The sequence below is a fragment of the Caenorhabditis elegans genome, chromosome III (genome assembly GCF_000002985.6).
Source record: "Caenorhabditis elegans chromosome III".
In the NCBI taxonomy this organism is placed as follows: domain Eukaryota; kingdom Metazoa; phylum Nematoda; class Chromadorea; order Rhabditida; family Rhabditidae; genus Caenorhabditis; species Caenorhabditis elegans.
Genome location: NC_003281.10, coordinates 11,207,508 through 11,229,629, shown reverse-complemented (window position 1 = coordinate 11,229,629; position 22,122 = coordinate 11,207,508). Strand labels below are relative to the sequence as shown.

Here is a 22,122-nt window from a genome sequence, read left to right as displayed (position 1 = left end):
TGGCAATTCCAAAAGTGTCCTGGCATGCGTATGTACCAAGACATAGATATCTGCCAAATTTGGGAGATAGAGGTGTGTGTGTGTGTGTTACGGTTGAAAGAAGCGTGCCGCTTAGAACTACGCTTCAAAGTTTCAGAAAAAAAACTGAAAATTAATTTTTGCCAACTTTATATTAGGTTACCAAATAAGTCCCGTGTCAAAAGTCATAACTATTTAGAAATTATTGTGTGTTTTTCAGATGACCCTAATATCTCTAGCCGGCATCACATTTTTCAGACAAAATCGTATCTTTATTGTTTGAAGCTTTTTCCTGGATGTTATATATTTTTAAAATTGTATGCAGTATAACAACAAACAATCATACAAAAAAGATAGGAAAAAATCTACTGGGAAATTTTTTTTTAATTTTAAAAATTGGCTTGGCATATTTACTAAAAAATTTCCGAAAAAGATTTTTCCTTAATTTTCTTAAATGGACCTCTAATAAAAAGTTGTCAAAGTTGCCCATAGCAATAATAATTCTCAGTTTTTTCCAGAAACTTCGAATCTTAGCTCCAAGCGGCACGCGTCTTTCAACTGTAAGACACACACACACCCTTCTCTTCCAAATTTGGCAGGTATCTAGATACATTTCTTAGTACATACGCATCTAAAGTCATTGCCACGTGGCTTGGAAAACAGAGGACACACGATATATTGGAAAAATGGGAAGTCAAGGGATGACGTCACTTTGAACCACGTCCCTATAAAAACCGCAAAAGCCATTGAAAAGTTGAGAACTTGTGATGATTATTTTGTCAGTAATCGATTTCTCGAATCTCGACAGTTGGGAAAAATATTTAAAATTGTTAATTAACAGAAATTGCATTGCATATGCAAGTTTCAATTGGAAAAAAATGAGGAAAGGCTTAAAACTTATAACTCCTGTCACGCGATTGCTGTAGGGCAGAAGTGTGCGGCAAATTTGGCAAATTCGGCAAATTTAGCAAATTTGCCGTGATGAGCGAACTCCTAAAAATTAGAAAATTTCTGATATTTTTTTGGAGCACCAAAATTACGGAGTTCTTAGCACACGATTGATTTTTGAATAACGTCCATGTGGTCGGCCTACATAGAATTCAAAATAATTAAATTTTATGTTATTTTACTAGAATTTTTAGTACAAAATCAATAGTTTTTGTCAAATTAAAAAAATCCAATTTTTTGTGGTGTGCGGCGAATATCAAAAATATACTTTTACGAAATTTGCCGGATTCGGCAAATTTGGCAAGTTTTCTGGACACTCCTGCTGTAGAAGCTACTAAAAAGTTGCCAACTAATAAAATATTGTAAATTTTTTCACTATAATTTTTGTTGAAAAATCTCTGACAAATCCCATGATACTCCTCTCTAAATCATTCTCCCGCCCTCCCGCTGAGCACGACACATCTTCTCCTTCAGAGCCAATTCGCACCGCTATCACTAAAGTGTGAGGTGTCGAGGTGTAGGTGGAGGTATACTTTCGAAGTGTGAACTACACATTCTGGATTGTTAAAGACTACAGGAGCACAAAGATGCTCAGTGGGAGGTGAAAGAGGCGTTCTGGATTCTGACAGTAATATTGGCTCACAGTTTGGTGAGTTTTCAATTTTTTTTTTGGTATTTTTTCGTCTTTTTTGCTAATTCGTGGTGTAGCTCATCATTATTACTATGGTGTGAATTATTTTGAATTTTTTTGTTAAAAATTTTTTGGCTAGAAGTTCAGTAAATTGACACTTATAGGGTGTAAAAATGTGAAAAAACCAGCTAATAACTTTATGCCAAAAATTCTGGAAAATAAAATATCATTAAAATTGAATTACTTTAAATTTTGTGCAGGCAGACTACACTAACCTTATTGAAAAACCAAACGTTTGCTAAGAATTCCGTATTTTTATTTCTCCAAAAAACACATTTGCCGAATTTGCTGAATTTGTCCAGCTCGGCAAATTTTAAGATTTGCCGCACACCTCTGGTTTCAACCAAAAAAAGGTTTAAAAAAATGCTATAAAATTCGAATTTCCGCGCATTTTTTGATTTTCTAGAAAGTTCTTTTTACGTCTTCGAGTATGAAATAAAATTTGAGCTTCTGTTTAAAGTTATCTGCTCGCGAATTTCAAATCCAACATTTCCAGTGCTAACGGGGGTTTTCCATCTTTAATATTTATAAATTTCAACTACACTTTTCCAGTGTTCCCCCGTTAAGAATACAGCCTAACCCTCTGTTCTTCAATTAGGAGAAGGGCCCCCATGCGTTCATATGTATGTACCAAGTTGTGCCCGACTGCCACGTGTCCACCACTACGCGTGATCTACCTCTTCCCGCTCCTCCCACTTACCGGCTCAGTTTCAGAGCATGAGTGAGAGTGTTGTTTGCACTTTTATTACAATTAGCGCCATTATTATTATTTTATTGTTTTACTTCCGTTCTCACCTTTTGAAATCTTTTGTATTAATATTTTCATAATAATTTCCCTCTATTACAGCATCACTATGTACTCGTGCACCTCTCCTTCTGGAATTGAGGTCTCTTTGAACAAGCCGGAGATTTGGGAAAAGTTCTACCCGAAAACTGAAATGATTGTGACGAGAAAGCGTGGGAGAGTCATTTTTCCGCATTTGGATTATAACGTCAAAGGATTGGATCCGGATAGTCTCTACTCGATTTATATTCATTTGGAACGTGTTGACGGGATTAAGTGAGTTGGAATAAATGATAGAAAAAAGTTGTCAACTAGTAAGTAAATTGTAGGAAATTAAATTTACTACAATTTGGTAGTTGACAACTTTTTGATTAGATGCATGCCTAGAGAGATATACAAGTTTAAAGTTGGAATTTTAAACTGCTATAGCATAGAGTAAATTTATTTTGCTTTAATTGACGTAAATATTGAACTGTGATGACCAAATATAGCCGTTAAAATTTTTTCTAAATTTTTTAAATGATTTTTCAAACTGATTTTTTCCGGATTAAGTTTGCCAGGATATTTCGAAAAAGTGAGTGGAGTCTAATCTCCCATTTTTTTTTGACAAAATTAGAAAAAAATCATAAATTATTTAGAAAAGTTGGAAAATTTTTTTAACAGTTATATTTGGTCATTACGGGCTATTTTCTGTCACTTGAACCAAAAATTGTTTCTTCTCAGCTTCTGAAGTTCCAGCGCCCGCAACTCTTTTAGGAATTGCCCTATAGAAAAGCAGTTAACTAACAGTTTGTAGATATTTGAATTTTCTACAGTTTTTTAGTTGACAAAATTTTGATAACTTTTGTAGTTTTTGAAATATTGATGCTAATAATGCCCCTCAATATTAAAAATCGGAAAAATCGGATAAAAAGCGGATTTTAATGGGGTTATTCAAGTAATTTAGCAAAATGTATTGAAATACATTTGTGACGTCACAAATGTATTTAAATACATGTTTTTATATACTTGAATACAGTTGTGACGTAATTTTTCTACACTTTTTAATTTTCCGACAATACTTGAATAACCCCATAAGCGCATTTTTCTGCAACAAAATCAATATAAAAATATTCGTTTCTAATTTTCAAAAAAAATATCTCGTTTCTAATTTTCCATTTCCAGATACAAGTTCGATGCCGGAGAATGGAAAGAAGCCGGAAAAGGTGATCCAATTCTTCCAATCCAGTACAAAGAGCATCCACGTGGCAAGCGTACTGGAACAGAATGGATGAGTGAGCCCGTCTCGTTTGCTCACCTCAAAATCACTAATGACCCGGAAAACAAGGATCAGAAGCTGATTTTAGCTCAAAGTCTGCACAAATACATTCCAGTTTTGCATATCAAACAGCTGGATCCTTATAAAGGAACATTTCAAATGGATTTTCATGGAGTTGAATTTCGCTTGGAGGCTACGCAATTTATCGTTGTTACTGCTTATCAGGTTGGGATTTTCAGCAATATTTCGAAAACTACAAATGATATAAAAAGTTCACGGATTTCTGGTTTCCCTCATAAACTGAAATGGGAGAGTTTGTGCCGAACTAGGCATTTTGGCTCGGCCATATCTGGGGTAGATTTACGGCGCGTTGCGTGTCGCGTCGCGGCTCGATTGTAAAACAAAATGTATTTGTCCGTGTGGATGTGGTGTATCTGTGGTGTTTGCGCACTTTCGAAGCTACAGTAACCTCGAAATGGCCGAATTTGGCTTTAAAAAACGGTTTAGTTATAAAAAAAAATCGAGAGTAATTCGAATTTGAGCTTTAAAATTTTGAAAAATCATACATTTTTCCCGTAGTTTTTAATACAAGTCTAGGTAAATGTTTACCAATTTTATGTAATTTTCCAGAACGAAGAACTCACAAAACTCAAGGTCCATCACAATAAATTCGCCTCCGGATTCCGTTCAAATGGCAAGAGACGGCTTTCTTCAGAGTCTGAAAATTCGGAAAACTCCCCGCCAAAGCGCAGCGCCTCGGCAATTTCTTCATTAACCCCACCAGCAATCTCCCCGCCAATGGATTATACCCAGCAAAACCCATATTTTTTCAACCAAAACTTTTTCTCGACTCCGCAGAGCCACCAGCCACAGTTTGCTGCTCATAGTGCCAATGCTCAAAATTACAATAATTTTGGAGCTCAAAATGGGGCTCAATTTGATTGGAATGTGTATTATCAGAGACAATGGTACTGGCAGCAGCAAATGATGATGTCAGGTGGAATTGGACAACCACAAATGCTCAATAATGGATTTCCGAATTTGTGATTTTTTTTAAATATTTATATTTATCGCTTTTTTTTAATTTTTAGCTTTTACAATGATCTTGAAAATAAATTTATTGAATGCACTTTTAATTGAGGATTGTTTTCATAGAATGTAGATAGTTAGCGAAAGTTGGCGAAAACTGCCGCAAGTTGCCTAAAGTTGTTGTAAGTTGGCGAAAGTTGGCGAAAGTTTACGAAATTTACAAAAAAATCAGGATTTGCCGGAAAATTAGTAAAGCAAAAGCCGTTTAAAAATTGCCGATAGTTGGTGGAAAGTTCCAAAATTTAGGGTAAATTATTTTTAAAAACGCAAAAAAATAGCAAAACTTCCCAAAAGTTGCTCTGAATTCGAGAAAATTATGAAACCGATTTTTAAATAATTTATTTATTTATATTACCAGCCGTGGACCGCACCTCCGGCGCGGCCCCCGACTTCTGGAGCTGAAAACCAATTTTTCTGAGACTACCGTAATCATACAGTACTCCTACCGTACCACCATTGTACCACTACAGTACGCCGACTATATCCCTACACTAACCCCAACTCACTATCCCTCCAGAAGCTAAAACTTCACAGACTACAAAAACTACATAGACTATAAACTATGGACAAACGGAATAAGCGCTTTATATATAGTAAATGATAATTAAAAAAATGTTTGAAATAAAAATAAAAAAGTGAAATTTCAACAAAAAAAATCAATAACCTTTTTGACCGTGACCCTTAAGCTCCGCCCACAAATCGATAGGTATAAAAACGCAGATTTTTCACTAATTCAGTCATTCCTTCTGTGCGAAGAAACACAACAAAAAGAAGAATATGATGGTTGGATATTTGGCTGGATGTATTGGCATCATGTTGGTGCTTCAATTGTCAATTGTCAATTGTCAACTAGTGCCAAGTGAACGACACAATCAGAAGATAGCTGAACAGATCAATGATTACAATAATGATCCACATATCATCAAGGCCGAGATTTCTGCACCGGATGTCGTTGTCAACAAGTATACACTTCAGGATAAGAACATTTCTGCCGCTCTTAAGGTTAGTTTTTTCCGTTGCAGAAAATCGAGAAAAATCGATAATTTCGTTCTGAAAGATCGATAATTAAAAATTTCAGAAACATGTTGCGGAAGCGGCGGCACACTTTGCAACAATGACTGACGCTGACCGTGACGCCGCAGTTGTCCAACTACCAAATGCAAATCATACTGGAAATGGAGGAGGAGGAAAAGGAAAACGATCATCTGGCATGAAAATCGATGTGGAAGGAACAAAGAATCTGCATAAGCAGGCGCTGGAATTTCTCGACAAGTATGATGTTGAACTCCACGTGGAGTAGTCATGGTCAATGACGTCACTTGTTCGGAGTTAATCTGTATGCTTGTGTGTTGATATGAAGGTTTTTGTATTTTTTTATTAAAGAATGAAGAGGTTGAAAGGACTTTGTTTAGTATATTGGATTAATGATATTGCAAAATATATAATTTCTTTGTAGATTATTGATTTTTTGTAGAGTACGGATTTTCACTATTTGTTTTGTAATTTGTCGTCATAAATTTCACAGTGCGCCTGAGAATCTCGATAGTTTTCCCTACTTCCCTCAAAAATCGATAATTCAATTTATTCGAATGAAATAGTTTTTTCACAGTGCCTCACGCCTGCCTCTCGTCTTGCTTCTACTCGCCGCGCTAGGCAGGTCGCCGGCAGGCATTTTGGCGCCTGCATTGACGCCCTACAATTTCTACAACTTCGGCTTTAAAAAATTCTTAAACAGATTTGGTTCGTGTCAGCTGAAAATTGCAATTTGGCAAAAAAATGGTTTGTTTGGAAACCACCAAAAATTATTTTTTCTCGTCAAAAAAATCGATAATTCGGTTGTTGTGAAAAATTATTAATTTTTGCCTGTTTTTCACTAAAATCTAATTTTTCGAATTTTAATTTTAAATTACGGTTATTCGCTAAGTTCAACTCTCCACCACGGGAAAATTTTTTGCGAATTTCATAAAAATTCATAAAATTATTTAGCATAGTCAAAAATACCAGAAATTTTAGAATTGTACCAGAAAATCAATAAAATCATAACATCGAATTTTGTTTTTCGGAAAATCGATAAAATCAATTTGTACTTCTGTAATACATCTGTAAAATAACCTAAAACGGTTTTTATCCACAAATCATCATTCAAAAAGAGTGCAAAAAGAGTTCAATCAATAATCATCGATTGGCGATAACTCTCCGCACGAGACCCATATATCCAACAATATAAATGATAATTGTCAAGTAGATCATCGCAACCCAATTAGTGTACAAATTTGCAGTGTCAAATGAGAAATTCTTGATAGCAATCGGGCCGCTCTTCTCGCAAAGTTGCTCATTCATATTTGCGTTACACGTGATATTCGCGAATTGGTCGTGTTGAAATTGATTGACCACTAGCGACTCGTAACCGTAACGAAACCTGAAAAAAAAGAAGTTGGTATTTTTTAAATTGAAATTTTTGAAAACTTAGATAGTTATCAAAAAAATCGATAATCGTTGAAAAATCGATACATTTAAAAATTATCTATATTTATTTTTAAAAGATCGATAATCGTGAAAAGTAATTTTTTGTGCAAGAGGATCGAAAAATCGATAATTTTTAATGAAAATTTAGTTATCGGGTTTTACATATCTAACATACCAAGACAAATATTGCACCCAATTGATCCAAGCGGGCATTTCAGCAATATTCGTGAAGAGTCCACCAGTCAGAGAGAATACGGTGAGCAATGGTCCAGTGACAGTCACAGCGATTGCGTATGACGGAGCAGTCTGAAGAAGAAAAAATCAATAAATGTTGAAATTTGCTAATTGGTGAAAACTTCAAAACCTAAACATGAGCAAGAACTTATAATCCTATAATATTACTTTCTGTAAAAATCGATAATCGAAGATCGCTAGTCAATAAAATCGATAATCAATAATGGCTAGTCGACTTTCGATTATCGACTTTCGATTATCGACTTTCAATTATCGATTTTCAATTATCGATTTTCAATTATCGATTTTCAATTATCTATTTTCAATTATCGATTTTCAATTATCGATTTTCAATTATCGATTTTCAATTATCGATTTCCATTTATCGATTTTCAATTATCGATTTTCAATTATCGATTTTCAATTATCGATTTTCAATTATCGATATTTCCCCTTCAACTCACCGCGCACACGGCAATTCCCAACGCGGCAACATTCCACTCAATGGCCATACACGTAAAAATTTGTCTCAAAAAAACCCCAAAATCGCTTGGAAATCCGACCAAAAAGTAGGAAGACACTACGAGAATAATTCCATCGACTGTGAAAATTGGCAGAAACGAGCAAATTTTCGCAATGTAGTAAGCGGAAATCGGATAGATCCGGTCATCGTACTCGCGAACTAGCGGCGGATAGTCGGCTGGCATGAATGCTTGAATTCCGAAAATTGTCGAGTAGGTGAGTTCCGAGATGTAGTAGAATAGGGCGCCTTTGTAGCTGGCAAGTCCGTCCTGAAAAAAAAATTAGAAATTTAGAATTTAGAATTTAGAAATAGTTTTCATAACCTAAAACTCAAAAATTCAGAAAACTATTATAAAATTCGAATTCCTCGTACATTTTTACTACTTGGTGCTTATTTTTAGGGCTTCAGCTAACCATTTAAAAAATCTCGGATTACTGTAGCTTCAAAAGTACGCAGAAACCGACTACAGTACCCTAATACACCAGAATTCACGACACTAAGCGACTAAGCACTGTGAAAAAAAATTCTGGGGCAAAAAATCACGAGGAGTTTGAATTTTGCACTCAAAACTTTGCCAGGAAGACAGCTTACCTGATCAGTCTCAAGTCCGTAAAACAGTGTTCCAATGAAAAGTCCCATAAATAGTTTTTGAATCAATTTTGCCTTCATAATTGCGGGATTTCGAATGTTGTCAAGCATGTATCTAAAAATTATGAGGATATAAATTAACTTTTCATAAAAATGATCCAAACCTATAGAAAAGTGCATAAAGCAAAACTGGGTAAGTTGCCGAGTGATGTGGAGTCATTGCACGGACATCTTTCGTCTGATCCATCAGTTTTGTGAGCCGCTCGTTGTAGAAACTCTTCTCGAATTTGTCACAGAGCTCTTGGCATCGGCTCTTACAGGCTTCCGCTTCAGATGGCTTGATCGCAAGGGTCTGAAAGCGATTTTTGGGGTCTTTGGAAAAAATCAACGTTCGGCTGCTTTCGTCAACTTTCGACCACCTCCAGAAACTTACATCAATAAAATAGTCCGCCGGGTTTGTATGATCCGGAACCTGATACCCACAACTCGAAAAATGATGAATAGCCTCATCAATTGCTCCATGGAAAGCAATTCTGCCCTGAGCCAAGAAAACTACCTGAAATACCGATTAGTTCGGTTAGAGCGCGCTTGCAGTCTTAACAACCTTATCAAAAATCTCAAACACTTCGGAAGAAGGCTGATGAATCGTGCAGATGATCGTTTTTCCCTTCTCCAAAGCCATTTGCTCCAGAGTCTGAAATTGCGGGGGCGTATTGGGCGTATTCTCAATGGAGCGCGTTTACCACATACCTTGACAACTTGCAAAGACATGTGAGAATCTAGGCCAGTCGTTGGCTCATCGCAGAAGATAATCGGAGGATTGTTAATCATTTCCGTGGCGAACGCGAGACGTTTCATTTCTCCTCCTGAAATTACGAAATAAAAATTGAAGCGGCCGACATCACACGGGACACTCACCCGAAATACCCTTCTTGATCCCCGGAACTCCGATTCTGCTGTCACGAGGCTTCTCCAGTAGCATTTCGTTCATCACCTCGTTCACGCGAGTTGCTCTCGCAGTTGTAGATGTTCCAGGCGGAAGACGGAGTTTAGCCTGGATGTCCAGGTGCTCTTTGACCTGGAAATTGGGAGGTTCCATCAAAACTATGCAGACGTCGGCTGCTGTAGGGAGTCCCGAGAAGTGTCGGCTGCTATTTAAAAACAACAGCCGGGAAAAGTAGCTGCTACCTAAAACGGCCCGGCGAGTGTCGGCTACTAGTTCTAAGCAGCCCGGAAGGCGTCGGTTGCTGAGGAGAGCGGATCTGATAGTGAGAGGTTTAACAACGTGCCTACGCCTTTGGAAACACCCGTAAAGTGTCTGCTGCCACCCAAAACAACCCGGAAGTCGTCGGCTGCTTACCGTAAGCGTTCCCATGAACAAATCCTCCTGCTGAACATACGCCGACACACTGGTCACCCCTTTTCCAATATTCTGCCCATTCACCAGAATCTCGCCTTCGACTTGCAGGCCCTGAAATTGTTTATTTTTGAAATCGAAAAAAGTTATCCCTAAACCCTCAAATTCCGCTGCAACAACGTATTGAGCAGTGTCGTTTTTCCGGCTCCACTGGCTCCCATCAGTGCGATGACTTCTCCCGGTACGGCACACCCACTGACACCATTGAGAAGGACACGACCGGCTTTTGTAGTCACCTGAAAATTGTTTTTTTTTGAAAATTTTCTGACAAAGATTTTTTGAAAAACCTTCAAATTTCTCCACTGCAACGTGACCAAATTATCTTGCTCTCGCACACCGATATCATTGTTTTCAGTATCTCTTGCACTCAGCAATGTTTTTGAGGTTTCTGAAAATTCATGAGGTAGGCATAAAGTAGGCATGAAGTAGGCATGCTGCCAGGCAGGCATAAAATAGGCATGTAGGCACGTTGAGAGGCATAAGTTAGGCAAGCATGTAGGCATGTACGAAGACGAGCATATTGCAGATATGAAGTAGGCGTGTAATGAGGCAGGCAAGTAAGTAGGCATGTAGGCAGATAGGTATGAAGTAGGCCTACGAGCACGTAGATAGGTGCGTAGGCAGGCAAGCATATGATAGGCATGTAGTCAGGCAGGTATAAAATAGGTGTGTACATAGGTAAGCATGAACTGAACACGTAGCACAAGCACAAAGTAGGTGCAATGTCAGACAGGCATACTGTGGCACGTAGGCATGCAAGTAGGCGTGTAGGCACGTGAATAAAAATCAACAACTCACCATTTTTCGCAGAATCCATCTCTGAGAAACTCTAGGAATGGCGAGAACTATGAAATTTTTTTTGAATAGAATTTTTAAAAAAATCCTTGTGGTTTTGTTTTCACGTTTTATTTTATTTTGTATGTTTTATGAGTTTTAAAAAGATATTTTATTGTGTAAAGAAAAAAGCCTGCCTGCCTACCTACACTGGCACTCCTGCCTACCGCATGCCTACCTACGTGCGTAAACGTCTGCTTCATGGCTGCCTACATTCACTGACACCTACTTTATACCTGGCCAACTCTTGCCTAGTTACGTGCCAACCCACGGGGCCTACACGCCTACGGCATACACGCCTACCCATGTGCCTGCCTGGCGCCTTTCTACTTGTCTACACGCCTATGTAATGCCTACCCAAAAATTTAAAGAAAAAGAAAAATTTACAATTTTTAAAACAATATTTCAAAATCCAAAACGTGAACTGTTTTTCAAATAAAAAAAGTGTTTTTTTTTTCAAAAAAATTTCCAACTCTGAGGTTATCCAACAAAATATCAATTGTCATCCTCTTAACAATCATTACTCATCAAAATTATGCAAGTCTCCATCGTAAATGAGCACAAATATCGAGAGCTCGAGCCGCTTAACGAGATGCTCGTAAAACGGGGCGGAGTCAAGATGATCCCGGAGCCAAAGTTTGTTATCAGTGGATTGGTGGATAACGAGGAATATGTGATAAAGTTGAGGATTGATTTGGCCGATGAGTTTAGGTAAGTCAATTGGAAAACCCGCAGAATGTCAGGCGCTGTATCTTTTTTCAAAATCGAGATTTTCCTCTAATTTGCCTTTGTAACAAGATATAGCAGCCGACATGTCGCTGGTCATATTGTCAGACGACCCGCAAGATGTCGGGCGCCGTATCTTCTTTCTCAATCGAAAAACACAAAATGTGTTAACTAACAAATAATATCAGATTTTAAGTAGATCATTTTCTGAGTTGGCAATTTCATCTAACTTGCCTTCAAAACAAGTTATAGCAGCCGACGTCTTGCAGGTCATAGGACAGTTGCGCTGTTGCCAAGCAACCCGCAATATGTCGGTCGCCGTAATTTTTTTCTAACTCGAGATACAAAAATTCTTAACCAACTTTGTCACTTGAAGATTTTAAATTTTAAAGATTTTCCTCTAACTTGTGCACGCAGTTATGGCAGCCGACATTTCACTGGAATTACGCAGGCGGCACTCCCAACCCGCTGTCAGCCGCCGCAAAAATTGCTGCACAAAAAGTCAAAACTCAAATTTGCAGATACTCATACCAAAACCAGCAATGGACGCCATTTGCTCCCTCAACCAAAAACTCGAAGCTATCGGCAATCACTGAAACCGAGCATAGAAAGGAAACCGGTGCCACGTGGAATATGCGTATTGTTCAGTTTGACAAGTTGCTCATCACACGTGAATTCAATGATATTCAGCGAAATGTGGTGAGCGGAAAATTGTGAAAAGCTCTATGGTGTCGGCTGCTAGGCAAAAAAAAATACATTTTCGACCCCCATTTTTTAAAAATTAACAGCTTTTGTAAACTTTTTGAAGTAAAAAAAATCGATTTTTTTTACTAGTTTTTGAGATTTGTTTTTATTTCTGAATTTCTGAAAAATAATGCATTGGAATCGGACTTTTTTCGGTTTTTTTCGTTTCAAAATTCAGTCAATTTTACATATTTTAGAAACAGCTAAGTTGGTAAAAGCTTCTAAGCCTAAGCCTATTCCGTATATTGAGTTTATTGATTTCAGATCCACGTGGAGCCGAATCACAAGTACATTCCCGTCCTGACCATCCAAAACGTCACCACAGGAAAATCGACGGAATTCCAGTTCCAACAAATGGAATTCATCGCCGTCAAGTCCTACCAATCGGCGCGAATTCGCCACACAAAACGTGCACCGCGAAAGATGAATCTTGCTCCGGGTAGTTCGCAGAAGCCACAACTCATTGTACCGGACATTCTCCACTCGCCCACCTATGGCTTCACCGCGGCGCCACCACCGTTCCCGTTCGAGTACTGGCTTTTGTACCCACAAATTCAATATCAGATTCAGCAGCTCGCGTACTCACTTCCAATGGGACCACCGATGGTTCCAATTCACCATATTCAATGCACTGAGGCTTCTCAGCGTGTCTATGCTCCAGAGTACGGATGGAATTCGATTCTTATGCCGGGAGCTCACAAAGAGCAAGATGATCATTACATGTTTCACCATGAAATTTGGGCACCGCAGGACCACGAACTCGAGAAGCTGCATGTGCTCACTGAACAGGTTTTTACCGAACTCTTTACCTGAAATTTATTTGAACGTTCCAGAAAAATAAGCCCTCGGAGACGCCACAATAGATGGGACCGGACAATTTTACTCATAAAATATTCGAGATAAATGTTTTTGAAAAGGATTTTTTATTGTGCTGACAATGATAAACATATTTGCAGGACACTGGCGAAAATCGCAAATAAAGTGCCGAAAGTCGCCGGCAATTGACAGAAAATTGCTGATTTTTGTTTTTAAGATTTTAGCTAAAATTATCGTAATTTGTTCGAAATTTTAAACCCCCCATAAAAATTTCGATCATTTGAGCACATTTGTTTTAATTCTACAGTTTGCTCATTCATTTTAGAATTTTCAAACTTTACTTGTAGAAGATACCGTTCTTATAATTAATTTTTTAAATTTTATTTTTAATGCGAAAATTATTGAACTGTCCAGAACTTTTCAGAAATTTTTAGCATTTTCTAGAACATTCAAATGTATCCAAAATTTTCCAATACTTTGCAGAACTTTCTCGAAAGTTTTCAAAATTCCTTGATACCATCACAAATAATTTTTTTTTCTTCAAACTACAGTAATATTATAGTAATATAAGTAATATAAGATCCGACAAAGTTAAACTTTTCAATGTAGTATGTTAACTTTTATAGAAGAGTATGAAATTATAGAAAAATTTAAAATCCCTAGTTATTGAGTTCTTGCCACATTTCTCGCAGAAAATCGATTTTTCCGTCATTTTGCTTTAGAGAACCTTTCATTTCCCAATTTTTTTTTGGGAAATTATAGAATTTCCCGCTGAATTTCTGCTTAATACCTCTTGCAATAGTCCCAAAAAGTACCGTACCACAATTATAACTAAACCATTTGTGTGACCTCGGGTCCCGTATTACAAGATTTTCGCGCAGCTTTTCCTGATAACAAAGTTTCCAAGGTTTCTCCCCTCTTTGTGATTAGTGATACCTTCCGACATTTGTAGACGCTAATCCTTTTCTTCTCAACTTTTTCGTTATAAATTTTTTTGCAACCGAATTTGTGTTGAAGCCTCCTAAAGTTTAAAAATGCCTGTTTAACAAAAAATGTCTGTTTTACCCAGCATGTTTCAAGATTATTTTAGTACCATGAGGGTATGAACATCTGTTCGCCAGCTTCGGTTTTACCCAAAAAAAATCGAAAACCACTGGAAATCTCTCAGAAATTTATCAACAAAAGATCTTTTTAACAGCAATTTTCGAACATTTTAAACAACATTTGTATGGTTTTGACATTCCATCGTCTGCAATTTTCTTTTTTTTTCTGAAATTTTCTCGAACGTCATAATTAACCCCCAGATAGTAAAACATATGATTATGTAAATTTGGAAAATGTTAAAGTTTATAAAATGTTAGTTGTGAGTTTTGAGCTTTCAATTGAAAATTTTCATCGTCTTTATTTGAGTTGAAATTCAGAATTTTTAATTTAATTTTTTAATTTTTTTTTCAGTTTTAGACTAATTTTCTATCCAATTTTCTCTACGTTTCCCTATTTTTTGTTATTTCTCGTCTGTATAGCAGATATATTTCAGTTTCACAGAAAATGTTTACGTTTATAAACAATAAAAGGTTTCGCATTTCACAAAAGAAAAAGTGTTCATTTTTCAGGTGTTTAGCAAGTAGAAGTCCCCATGGAAGACACCACCACTGATTTTGCCGCATTTTTGGCCAAACTTCGAAGTAAGTTATTTTTGCCATTTTTGGCAATTTTTGGCAACGTTCTAAATAATTATCACAAGTTTCAATAGTTTTCGCCTTTTTTTTTTGGCAGATTTGGCAATTTTCGGATACTTTTGACTACTTCTGATACTTTTTTTTGGCAATTGTTTTCCACAATTTTGACAGTTATCTGGGAATTTCGCCATTTTGCGGCAATATTCGGCCAAAGTTGGAAACTTTCCGTAAAATATGGGAAACGTTCTGGACTATTACTACAAGTTTCGACATTTTCTGGCAACTTTAGGCGATTTTTCATAATTTTATAAATTTCTGGCAGCTTGCCAAAAATTATATGAGACTTCAAATGACGTTTGGCAATTTTTCGGCAACTTTTGACAGCTTACGCCAGTTATCAAAACTTGGCTACAACTTCCAGCAATTCGCGTCAATTTTTGACGATTTTATAAATTTTCGGAAACTTTCTGCAACTTCTGGACAATTATCGGTATTCTTTGACAATTTGGCAATTTTTGGGAACGTTCAACTCGGCCCCATACAGTTGCCGAAATTGTCCCCGATTTGAAAAAACCGTACATTTTAGGGGGGTAAAACATCCTGGATGGTTGTATCGGAAACAACGAATAAATTACAACAGTCTAGGAGTAAATTCCTCTTCGTGCATCGCCTACCACCCATAAATTTCCCATGGCGACATTGGTCGCAGCGGGCGCTCTTTCTTATGACCCCATCCCCTTCTTTTGCAGTTACCAGCACATTAAATATTCATTTTCTCTTGTGTGGCCCCACTATTTTGTCATCAAATTGACAATTATTCAGCAACTCGGCAAGTCTGTCTTTGACAATTTTTCATAATTTTTGATGATTTCCAGAAACTTTCTCCAATTGTCGGCAAATTTTATATGTAGTATCCCGGTAATTTTCGACACTCTTCTGAGAGTTCTGGAAATTAGGTCGCGGTTTTTGTGGAAGTGTCGGCAACTTATATCTAATTTTGGCGAGTTTTGACAGTTTAGATATATTTTGGAAATTTTTGACAAGTTGCCGGAGATTTTTTGACTTTCTTACATAGTTCTTGTTAAATTTTGGCAATTTTTGTCAATTTTCAGTTACTGAAACTAATAGTATATAAGTGTTTAAATATATTTTGGCAATTTCAGACAATTGCCAAAACCAATTTAGACATGTTTTGACAAACTTTCGACAAGTTCCAATTGCTTCATCTATTTTTTTGACATATTTTGGCACTTTTTTGACAACTTCATTTTGACAATTTCTGCAAAGGCTGGTAGTTTTTGATATTTCAAGTTACTTAATTTTTTATAATATTTTGACGGTAGACTTTTTTGAAAAATGGGGCAATTTTAGACAAGTTTCAAGGTTTTTTTTTTCCTTTAAAAAAAATATAAATTTTAACCAACCTGAGCCTCTGCTCCTAATTCTTTTATTTTTTCCTAATAAAAAAAAATAATTTCCGATTTTAGGAAAACATCAATTCCACTCTCCAAATTGTATTTGATATATATAAATATGAAAAACAATGTATCCATTTCCTCTTCCTCCATTTCCCTTTTACCCGTGTTATTATTCAAAACCAGTCAATCAGAAGGTGTACCTTCCATCCAACCGGCTGCTCCGATTCAGAGCACATAGATTTATTATTATTACCCCCTCTTCTTCCTATTGTTCGTTATCTATAGCAATTAAACCAAATGCCGCGAATGAGTGGAGTCATTCCGAAAACCCATGCGGATTTGGTTGCAAGAGAACGGTGAGCAACCACTTTTTGGGGTTTTTCATTTAGAAGTTCATCCCATTTTTGGGAAAATATAATTTTTTAAAATTTTTTTAGTACTGAAATTGTTAACACCGCATAATTTTCTACTACTTGGTCATTTTCCTGAGATCATGGCTCATTTCTCTCGATATTTTGCCCTTTTTTACATTTGAAATTCATATAATTAAACAATTTTTTTTCGTAAAAAGTTGTTCCCGTTAAAACTCAAATTTTTAGAAAAATTTAAACTTATAGAATTTGCAACGATTTGGATTTTTTTAGCTTTTGAAATTTTCAGAAACATATAAATTGATATAGTTTTTTGGAAGATGGGATGGTTTTAATTTTTAACTTTTTTTAAAAATGTTTTTTCCTAACATACATTTTTATTATTCCATCTGCCTGAAAAATAATATTAAAATGCTACATTTTTCATACAATTTTTGCCTATATTCCCGGACAAAATCCTACAAATTTTATATTTTTAGTCTTCTGATTTCGATTTTTGAGTTTCTAATTATTCTTGTGGTGACGATTTATAATTTTGTTATTGTTATTGGCAAATGGGTCTTGATCAGACCAAGACCACACAAACGAGAAATACCGGCGGTCGAAAGAGGGTCTGGGGGTGTTAATTCTTCGATTTTTCATATTAAATTTGCATATCCTAGTTAACCTTGGACCTGGTTAAAATTTCCTATAGTAATAAAATTCAAACGGTTTTAGCTCAAAACTCGATTTTTAAATAGGTGAACTTCCGCAGAAATAAAATCGAAACACACATGGAAAATTGAATTGAAAATGTTGCAAATGGAACAGAAAACAGCAAAAAAAAAGAAAAGAATCGGCTGGTTTAATGGACCGTTTTTTGTCTCGGTTCGCGCACAGACGGCTTCAATTTCCTTTCCCCTTGACGCCAATTTTTTTTGGCGTTAGGTCTAGGCAATTGAGATGGGCTTCTCTGTTTCAGCAAATATTTTTAATTCTATATTTTAGTTTGGATTTGCCGAAAAGCCACCTAACACCTGTTAACTTCTGCCAAAAAATTATAAAATAAATTTCCGAAACCCCAATAGTTTTGAGGAATTTTCCTGCAAATGGCGATCTTCTGCAATTTTTTTCAAACTAAATTTTTTGGCAAAACTTACTATTAGTTAATTATTTAAAAATAAGCTAATTTTGAAATTTTGGTAAACCCGCAAAATTTTTCAGAAACTAAAAAAATGTGACATTTTGTGGGCCTAATGTATTTTAGCCAAAAAGTAATAAATTTTCCAAATACTTTTGAAAACTTCAGAATTTTTCTACTAACTTTCGGCAACCGAAAAAATTCCTTTAATTTAGCATTATTTAGCACATAATTCTAGCCTGCCAAAACATACTCTAAGTTCAATTCCCTACCATTTTTTTCATCCGATTTTCCCGTAAATTTCTAAATTGCTTATCTCTAACAATTAGTGTATATGTTTTTATTCCATACCACCTGGTTCTTTTTTACCCGCTGCCGCCGCCGCCGCTGGGTCTACCTTATCAGTTGACACGATCCAAATTACCGAGAAATATCTCAATTTTATTCGGTTTTTTTAATTGGCCATGTGTAGGTCAACGTAGCCGAAATAGAATTTACCGTGCACCCCAGAAGTGAGAGACCATTGCCGATCGGCAAATCTGCAAATTGTCGGTTTGCCGATTTTCCGGAAGTTTTTATTGTCGGCAAGTTGTCGATTTGCCGATTTTCCGGAAATTTTCGATTCCGCCGATTTGCCAGTTTGCCAACTTGCCAGAAATTTTTATTGTCGGCAAGTTGTAGGTTTGCCGATTTGCCGGAAACTTTCAATTCCGGCAATTTACCGGTTTGCCGGAAATTTTCATTTCCTGCATATTGCCGGTTTGCCGATTTGCCGGAAATTTAATTCCGGCAATTTACCGATCTGCCAACTTGCCAGAAATTTTTATTATCGGCAAGTTGTCGGTTTGCCGATTTGCCGGAAATTTTCAATTCCGGCATTTTTCCGATTTGCCGGAAATTCTCAATTCCAGCATTTTTCCGATTTGCCGGAAATTTTCAATTCCGGCAATTTGTTGGTTTGCCAACTTGCCAGACATTTTTATTGTGGACAAGTTGTCGGTTTGCCGATTTGCCGGAAATTTTCAATTCCGGCAATGTACCGATTGAACGAATTACCGGAAAAAATCCTTTCCAGCCGGGCATTTATAGATTTTTTTCAAAAATTTTGCGAAAAAATTCAGAAAATAAGCAATTTTCGGCAATTTCCAAATAAAAAATCTATGTACTTTTACCCTATTTGACCACCCACTAATCGAAATGACCTCCGGCGCAGGAAATTAATGGGTGGCCCAATTAAACTATTTTCAATTTTTTACCTTTTTTTCGGGGGTCTCTGGGGCCCTGAAAGCGTTTCAGCACAAGTAAAAACTGGTAGATCAAGATCATAATAGGCCTGGTTCACTTCTTTGTTACCTCCCATTGAGAACACACATTGAAATGGAATGGAAGAGGTGGTGGGGGGGATTAAATGGAGACGAAAAATGCAATAAAAAGTTGTCGGACGACGACGATGGGGGAAAGAATAGGTTAGAATTCCCTCATTTCGTTCAGAACACACTATTTTTTTGCCAAAAAATCAGAAATTTTTTGGTTATTATATGAATCCACAGCATAAATTTTTGTGCCAGCAAATTCGGCAAATTTGGAATTTGCCGGTTTGCCGATTTCCCGGAAATTTTCAACTCCGGCAATTTGCCGGTTTGCTGATTTGCCGCTTGCCGGATATCAATTTGGCGGAAGTTTTTAGAGGGATTTTTTATAATACGGAAACACTTAAAACAGTGCCTTTTTGAAATTTTTTTCCCATTTTCTTTAGATATTTTCATAGAATTTGCTTATTTTTCCAAATAGATCTAAAAAAGATTCATAGGATGCGTACAATTTTGCCGATTAAAATTGAAATACTAAAATTTCCAAAAAAAATGTACAAAATCACTATTTGCCGAAAAATTTCGGCAAATTCGGCAAACTGGCAACTCGGCACATTGCCGATTTGTCGGAAATTTTATATTCCCGCAGTTTGCCGATTTGACGGACATTTCAATTCCGGCAATTTGCCGATTTGCCGGAAAAATCGTTTATCTCCAACCCTGTTGCACAAATTTCTCCAGGTGTTCGGTAGAGCGCAATTGCAGGAATTGAGCAAAAATTATTAATTTTCATACCTAAGCCCAAACAGTACACTGGGGCGCATTTGCAGCTACCTTAATTTCTTGTTGTAATGGATTACACTAGGGCTACCATGTAGGCGCTTAGACGCCTACCTGCCTTAAAATTTCAAAATTCAAAAAAGAGGCAAAAGGCGTGAGGCGGGCAGGTTTCAGGCAGGCGGCAGGCCCTGAAAACGCGCCTGCATACCATGGAAGCCCTAGATTATAGATAATTATCTAAATGCGCGGTAGAGCGCAGTTTCATTTAATCAAACTCCGGGCCCTCATTTTTCGATTTTTTGTAAAGTTTACCTGAATTTTCTCACAACAAAAATCAGCGAAAAAAATTTCTAACCCAGGAAAAAGCCAACATGGAGGTATCCGGGGAGGCCCAAATATTTGTGCGGCGGCCACCCCGCTTCGGGAAGTGTGCACACAGGGCGACTGCTGCTAAGTGAAATACTGTCTGAAAATGAGAGAGATGGAGTGAAGTGGAAAAGAAGAACAAACCGCTGCCCCTACCTACCTGCGCGAACTGTGTTCCATTTTCAATTTTATCACAGAAAAGTTTACTCGGCAGGGGAAACGTTTACTGGGGGGTAAGGGGCCGCCCGTATTCTGGCTTTTGACCTACCATCCTTAAGTGTCGGGTTACTGTAGGTGTTAGTTTGTTTACTAGTGTTGTTACTAGATTTGGCCATTTGATCTGCAACATTTGCTCAGGATATTTTTTCGAATTTTTTCCCCTGAACTTTTTTCTCCGACAGTTCCTAAAATTCTTATTGTAAAAGGTGATCTACCATTTTTTCCAAAAAAATCAAATTTTTGTGCGATGGAGCACATTTTCAATATTAATTTGTTAGAAAATTGCTATTATCTTTGAATTATCATAAGGTGTCCAAATTGACAATATTTTTCAACTATTATCGACTATTATCCATACCGCAGAATAATGTTTTTTTTTGTTCAGTGGAGCGCATTTACTTTCCTGAAAAGCTTCAAATTTTTTGACTTTTTTTTGCGAAATAAGAAGTAAATGCGCCCTACTGAACTAGTGTATACTTTTGATTATTTGATATTCTTTTCAAATTTACAATTGTGCTCCACCAAAATTTCTCAAAAATATCCCGTCCCATTGTCTCAACCAGCCGATTCTCCGAAAAAAAAGTCTGGGAGGTCTCTGCGTCTCTTGGACCTCCCATGATCTCTCCACCTCCAGACACTTTTGATATGTCGCCGGGCGAGCGAACTATTTCGTTCTGCGTCTCCACGAATCACATGCTCTCTCAATCTCGTCTAGTGGAAAATTCAAACATTCGCCCTTTTTTGGGAAGAGACTGGTAGGAAATGGATGGATGATGGAGGGGTGAGGAAGCGATGACAAGAACATACAATGTGTTCTCTGTGGGGAGAACCTTTTTTGCCATTTTTAAGCCCGTGCTCCTTTAATTGTACGGCATATTTGGTTAGTTTCAGAATGACAGATGCTTCACCACACAATTTTCTGTAATCGCAGACACCCCCGCCTTGCACAGGTTGTCCAGTAGGGCACATTTGCTTATTAAATTTCAGACATATTGGATTTTTGTTTGATCTTCCATTATCTGGGAAATACGGTTGCTATTTTCTCTTGAACTCCTCCCTCTATATTTTTTATTGAAACTGTGGAATGTGGCTAGGCTTGAGCCTAAGCCTGAACCTAAGCCCAAGCCTAAACATAGGCCTAATCCTAAGCCTAAGCCGAAGCATAAGCCTAAGCCTAATCCTAAACATAGGCCTAATCCTAAGCATAAGCCGAAGCATAAGCCTAAGCCTAAGCCTAGGCCTAATCCCAAGCCTAAGCATAGGCCTAATCCTAAGCCTTGGCTCAACGCTAAGCCTAGGCCTAAGCCTAAGCCTGAGCCTAAGTTTAATTTTTGTTTTCAACTAAAAATTCGTTCTCGCTTTCCTCAAATACAAATGTAGCAACAAAAAAAATGTACCAAATTCAGGTGGGGGTCACACACCTGCCGCGTTCTAAATTGTTTTCTATCAATCTGGCCGCCTTTCATCTTTTCCCGGCGACAAACATCCGACCACCCATATAGTTAATTTCAATTTTCCCAAAAATTTTAATGGCTGGATATTTTTACGTCGAAAATTGCAATTTTGTTTTTGTAATATGTACCCTCAATTTTACAAAAATTCAAAAATTTAAAAAAAAAGTTTCCAAAAATTTGGCATAGCTTGACTTATTTATTTTAGTGTTAGGGCGAAATTTAGAAAATTTGAAATTTGAAAAAAAATCTGGATAGTTTGAAACCAAAAC

At 36.9% G+C, this 22,122-nt stretch overlaps 4 protein-coding genes across 4 annotated transcripts; 3 read left to right on the top strand and 1 right to left on the bottom strand.

The window, feature by feature from the left end:
• Window positions 1-2,504: 2,504 nt before the first annotated feature.
• tbx-37 (T-box protein 37) lies at window positions 2,505-4,822 on the top strand. Its single transcript, NM_067043.6, has 3 exons — window positions 2,505-2,717; window positions 3,606-3,924; window positions 4,330-4,822. The coding sequence occupies exons 1-3, from the start codon at window positions 2,512-2,514 to the stop codon at window positions 4,744-4,746; spliced, it is 942 nt and encodes a 313-aa protein (NP_499444.2). The 5' UTR covers window positions 2,505-2,511; the 3' UTR covers window positions 4,747-4,822.
• A 701-nt stretch (window positions 4,823-5,523) lies between these two features.
• Y47D3A.13 (DUF4349 domain-containing protein) lies at window positions 5,524-6,194 on the top strand. The gene is made up of 2 exons (NM_067042.6): window positions 5,524-5,790; window positions 5,867-6,194. The coding sequence occupies exons 1-2, from the start codon at window positions 5,602-5,604 to the stop codon at window positions 6,086-6,088; spliced, it is 411 nt and encodes a 136-aa protein (NP_499443.1). The 5' UTR covers window positions 5,524-5,601; the 3' UTR covers window positions 6,089-6,194.
• A 702-nt stretch (window positions 6,195-6,896) lies between these two features.
• Window positions 6,897-10,839, bottom strand: wht-8 (ABC transporter domain-containing protein). Its single transcript, NM_067041.3, has 13 exons — window positions 10,815-10,839; window positions 10,304-10,404; window positions 10,115-10,252; window positions 9,960-10,070; window positions 9,518-9,677; window positions 9,350-9,465; window positions 9,204-9,293; window positions 9,033-9,155; window positions 8,764-8,951; window positions 8,603-8,714; window positions 7,953-8,279; window positions 7,430-7,560; window positions 6,897-7,207 (listed from the first exon to the last, which is right to left on the bottom strand). Exons 1-13 carry the CDS (start codon window positions 10,831-10,833, stop codon window positions 6,964-6,966), a joined length of 1,860 nt encoding a protein of 619 aa, NP_499442.2. The 5' UTR covers window positions 10,834-10,839; the 3' UTR covers window positions 6,897-6,963.
• A 540-nt stretch (window positions 10,840-11,379) lies between these two features.
• Window positions 11,380-13,232, top strand: tbx-34 (Putative T-box protein 34). Its single transcript, NM_067040.6, has 4 exons — window positions 11,380-11,561; window positions 12,098-12,275; window positions 12,585-13,109; window positions 13,154-13,232. Exons 1-4 carry the CDS (start codon window positions 11,386-11,388, stop codon window positions 13,181-13,183), a joined length of 909 nt encoding a protein of 302 aa, NP_499441.1. The 5' UTR covers window positions 11,380-11,385; the 3' UTR covers window positions 13,184-13,232.
• The last annotated feature ends 8,890 nt before the right edge of the window (window positions 13,233-22,122 follow it).

Coding starts and splice junctions, on each gene's coding strand:
- tbx-34 (NM_067040.6), top strand. CDS start 11,386: ATGCAAGTCTCCATCGTAAATGAGCACAAATATCGAGAGCTCGAGCCG. Junction 12,276..12,584: donor ATGATATTCAGCGAAATGTG/GTGAGCGGAAAA, acceptor TATTGATTTCAG/ATCCACGTGGAGCCGAATCA. Junction 13,110..13,153: donor TGCATGTGCTCACTGAACAG/GTTTTTACCGAA, acceptor TGAACGTTCCAG/AAAAATAAGCCCTCGGAGAC.
- Y47D3A.13 (NM_067042.6), top strand. CDS start 5,602: ATGTTGGTGCTTCAATTGTCAATTGTCAATTGTCAACTAGTGCCAAGT. Junction 5,791..5,866: donor ACATTTCTGCCGCTCTTAAG/GTTAGTTTTTTC, acceptor TAAAAATTTCAG/AAACATGTTGCGGAAGCGGC.
- tbx-37 (NM_067043.6), top strand. CDS start 2,512: ATGTACTCGTGCACCTCTCCTTCTGGAATTGAGGTCTCTTTGAACAAG. Junction 2,718..3,605: donor GAACGTGTTGACGGGATTAA/GTGAGTTGGAAT, acceptor TTCCATTTCCAG/ATACAAGTTCGATGCCGGAG. Junction 3,925..4,329: donor TCGTTGTTACTGCTTATCAG/GTTGGGATTTTC, acceptor GTAATTTTCCAG/AACGAAGAACTCACAAAACT.
- wht-8 (NM_067041.3), bottom strand. Junction 9,678..9,959: donor TGTTCATGGGAACGCTTACG/GTAAGCAGCCGA, acceptor CCCAATTTCCAG/GTCAAAGAGCACCTGGACAT. Junction 8,280..8,602: donor ACGGACTTGAGACTGATCAG/GTAAGCTGTCTT, acceptor TTTTTTTTTCAG/GACGGACTTGCCAGCTACAA.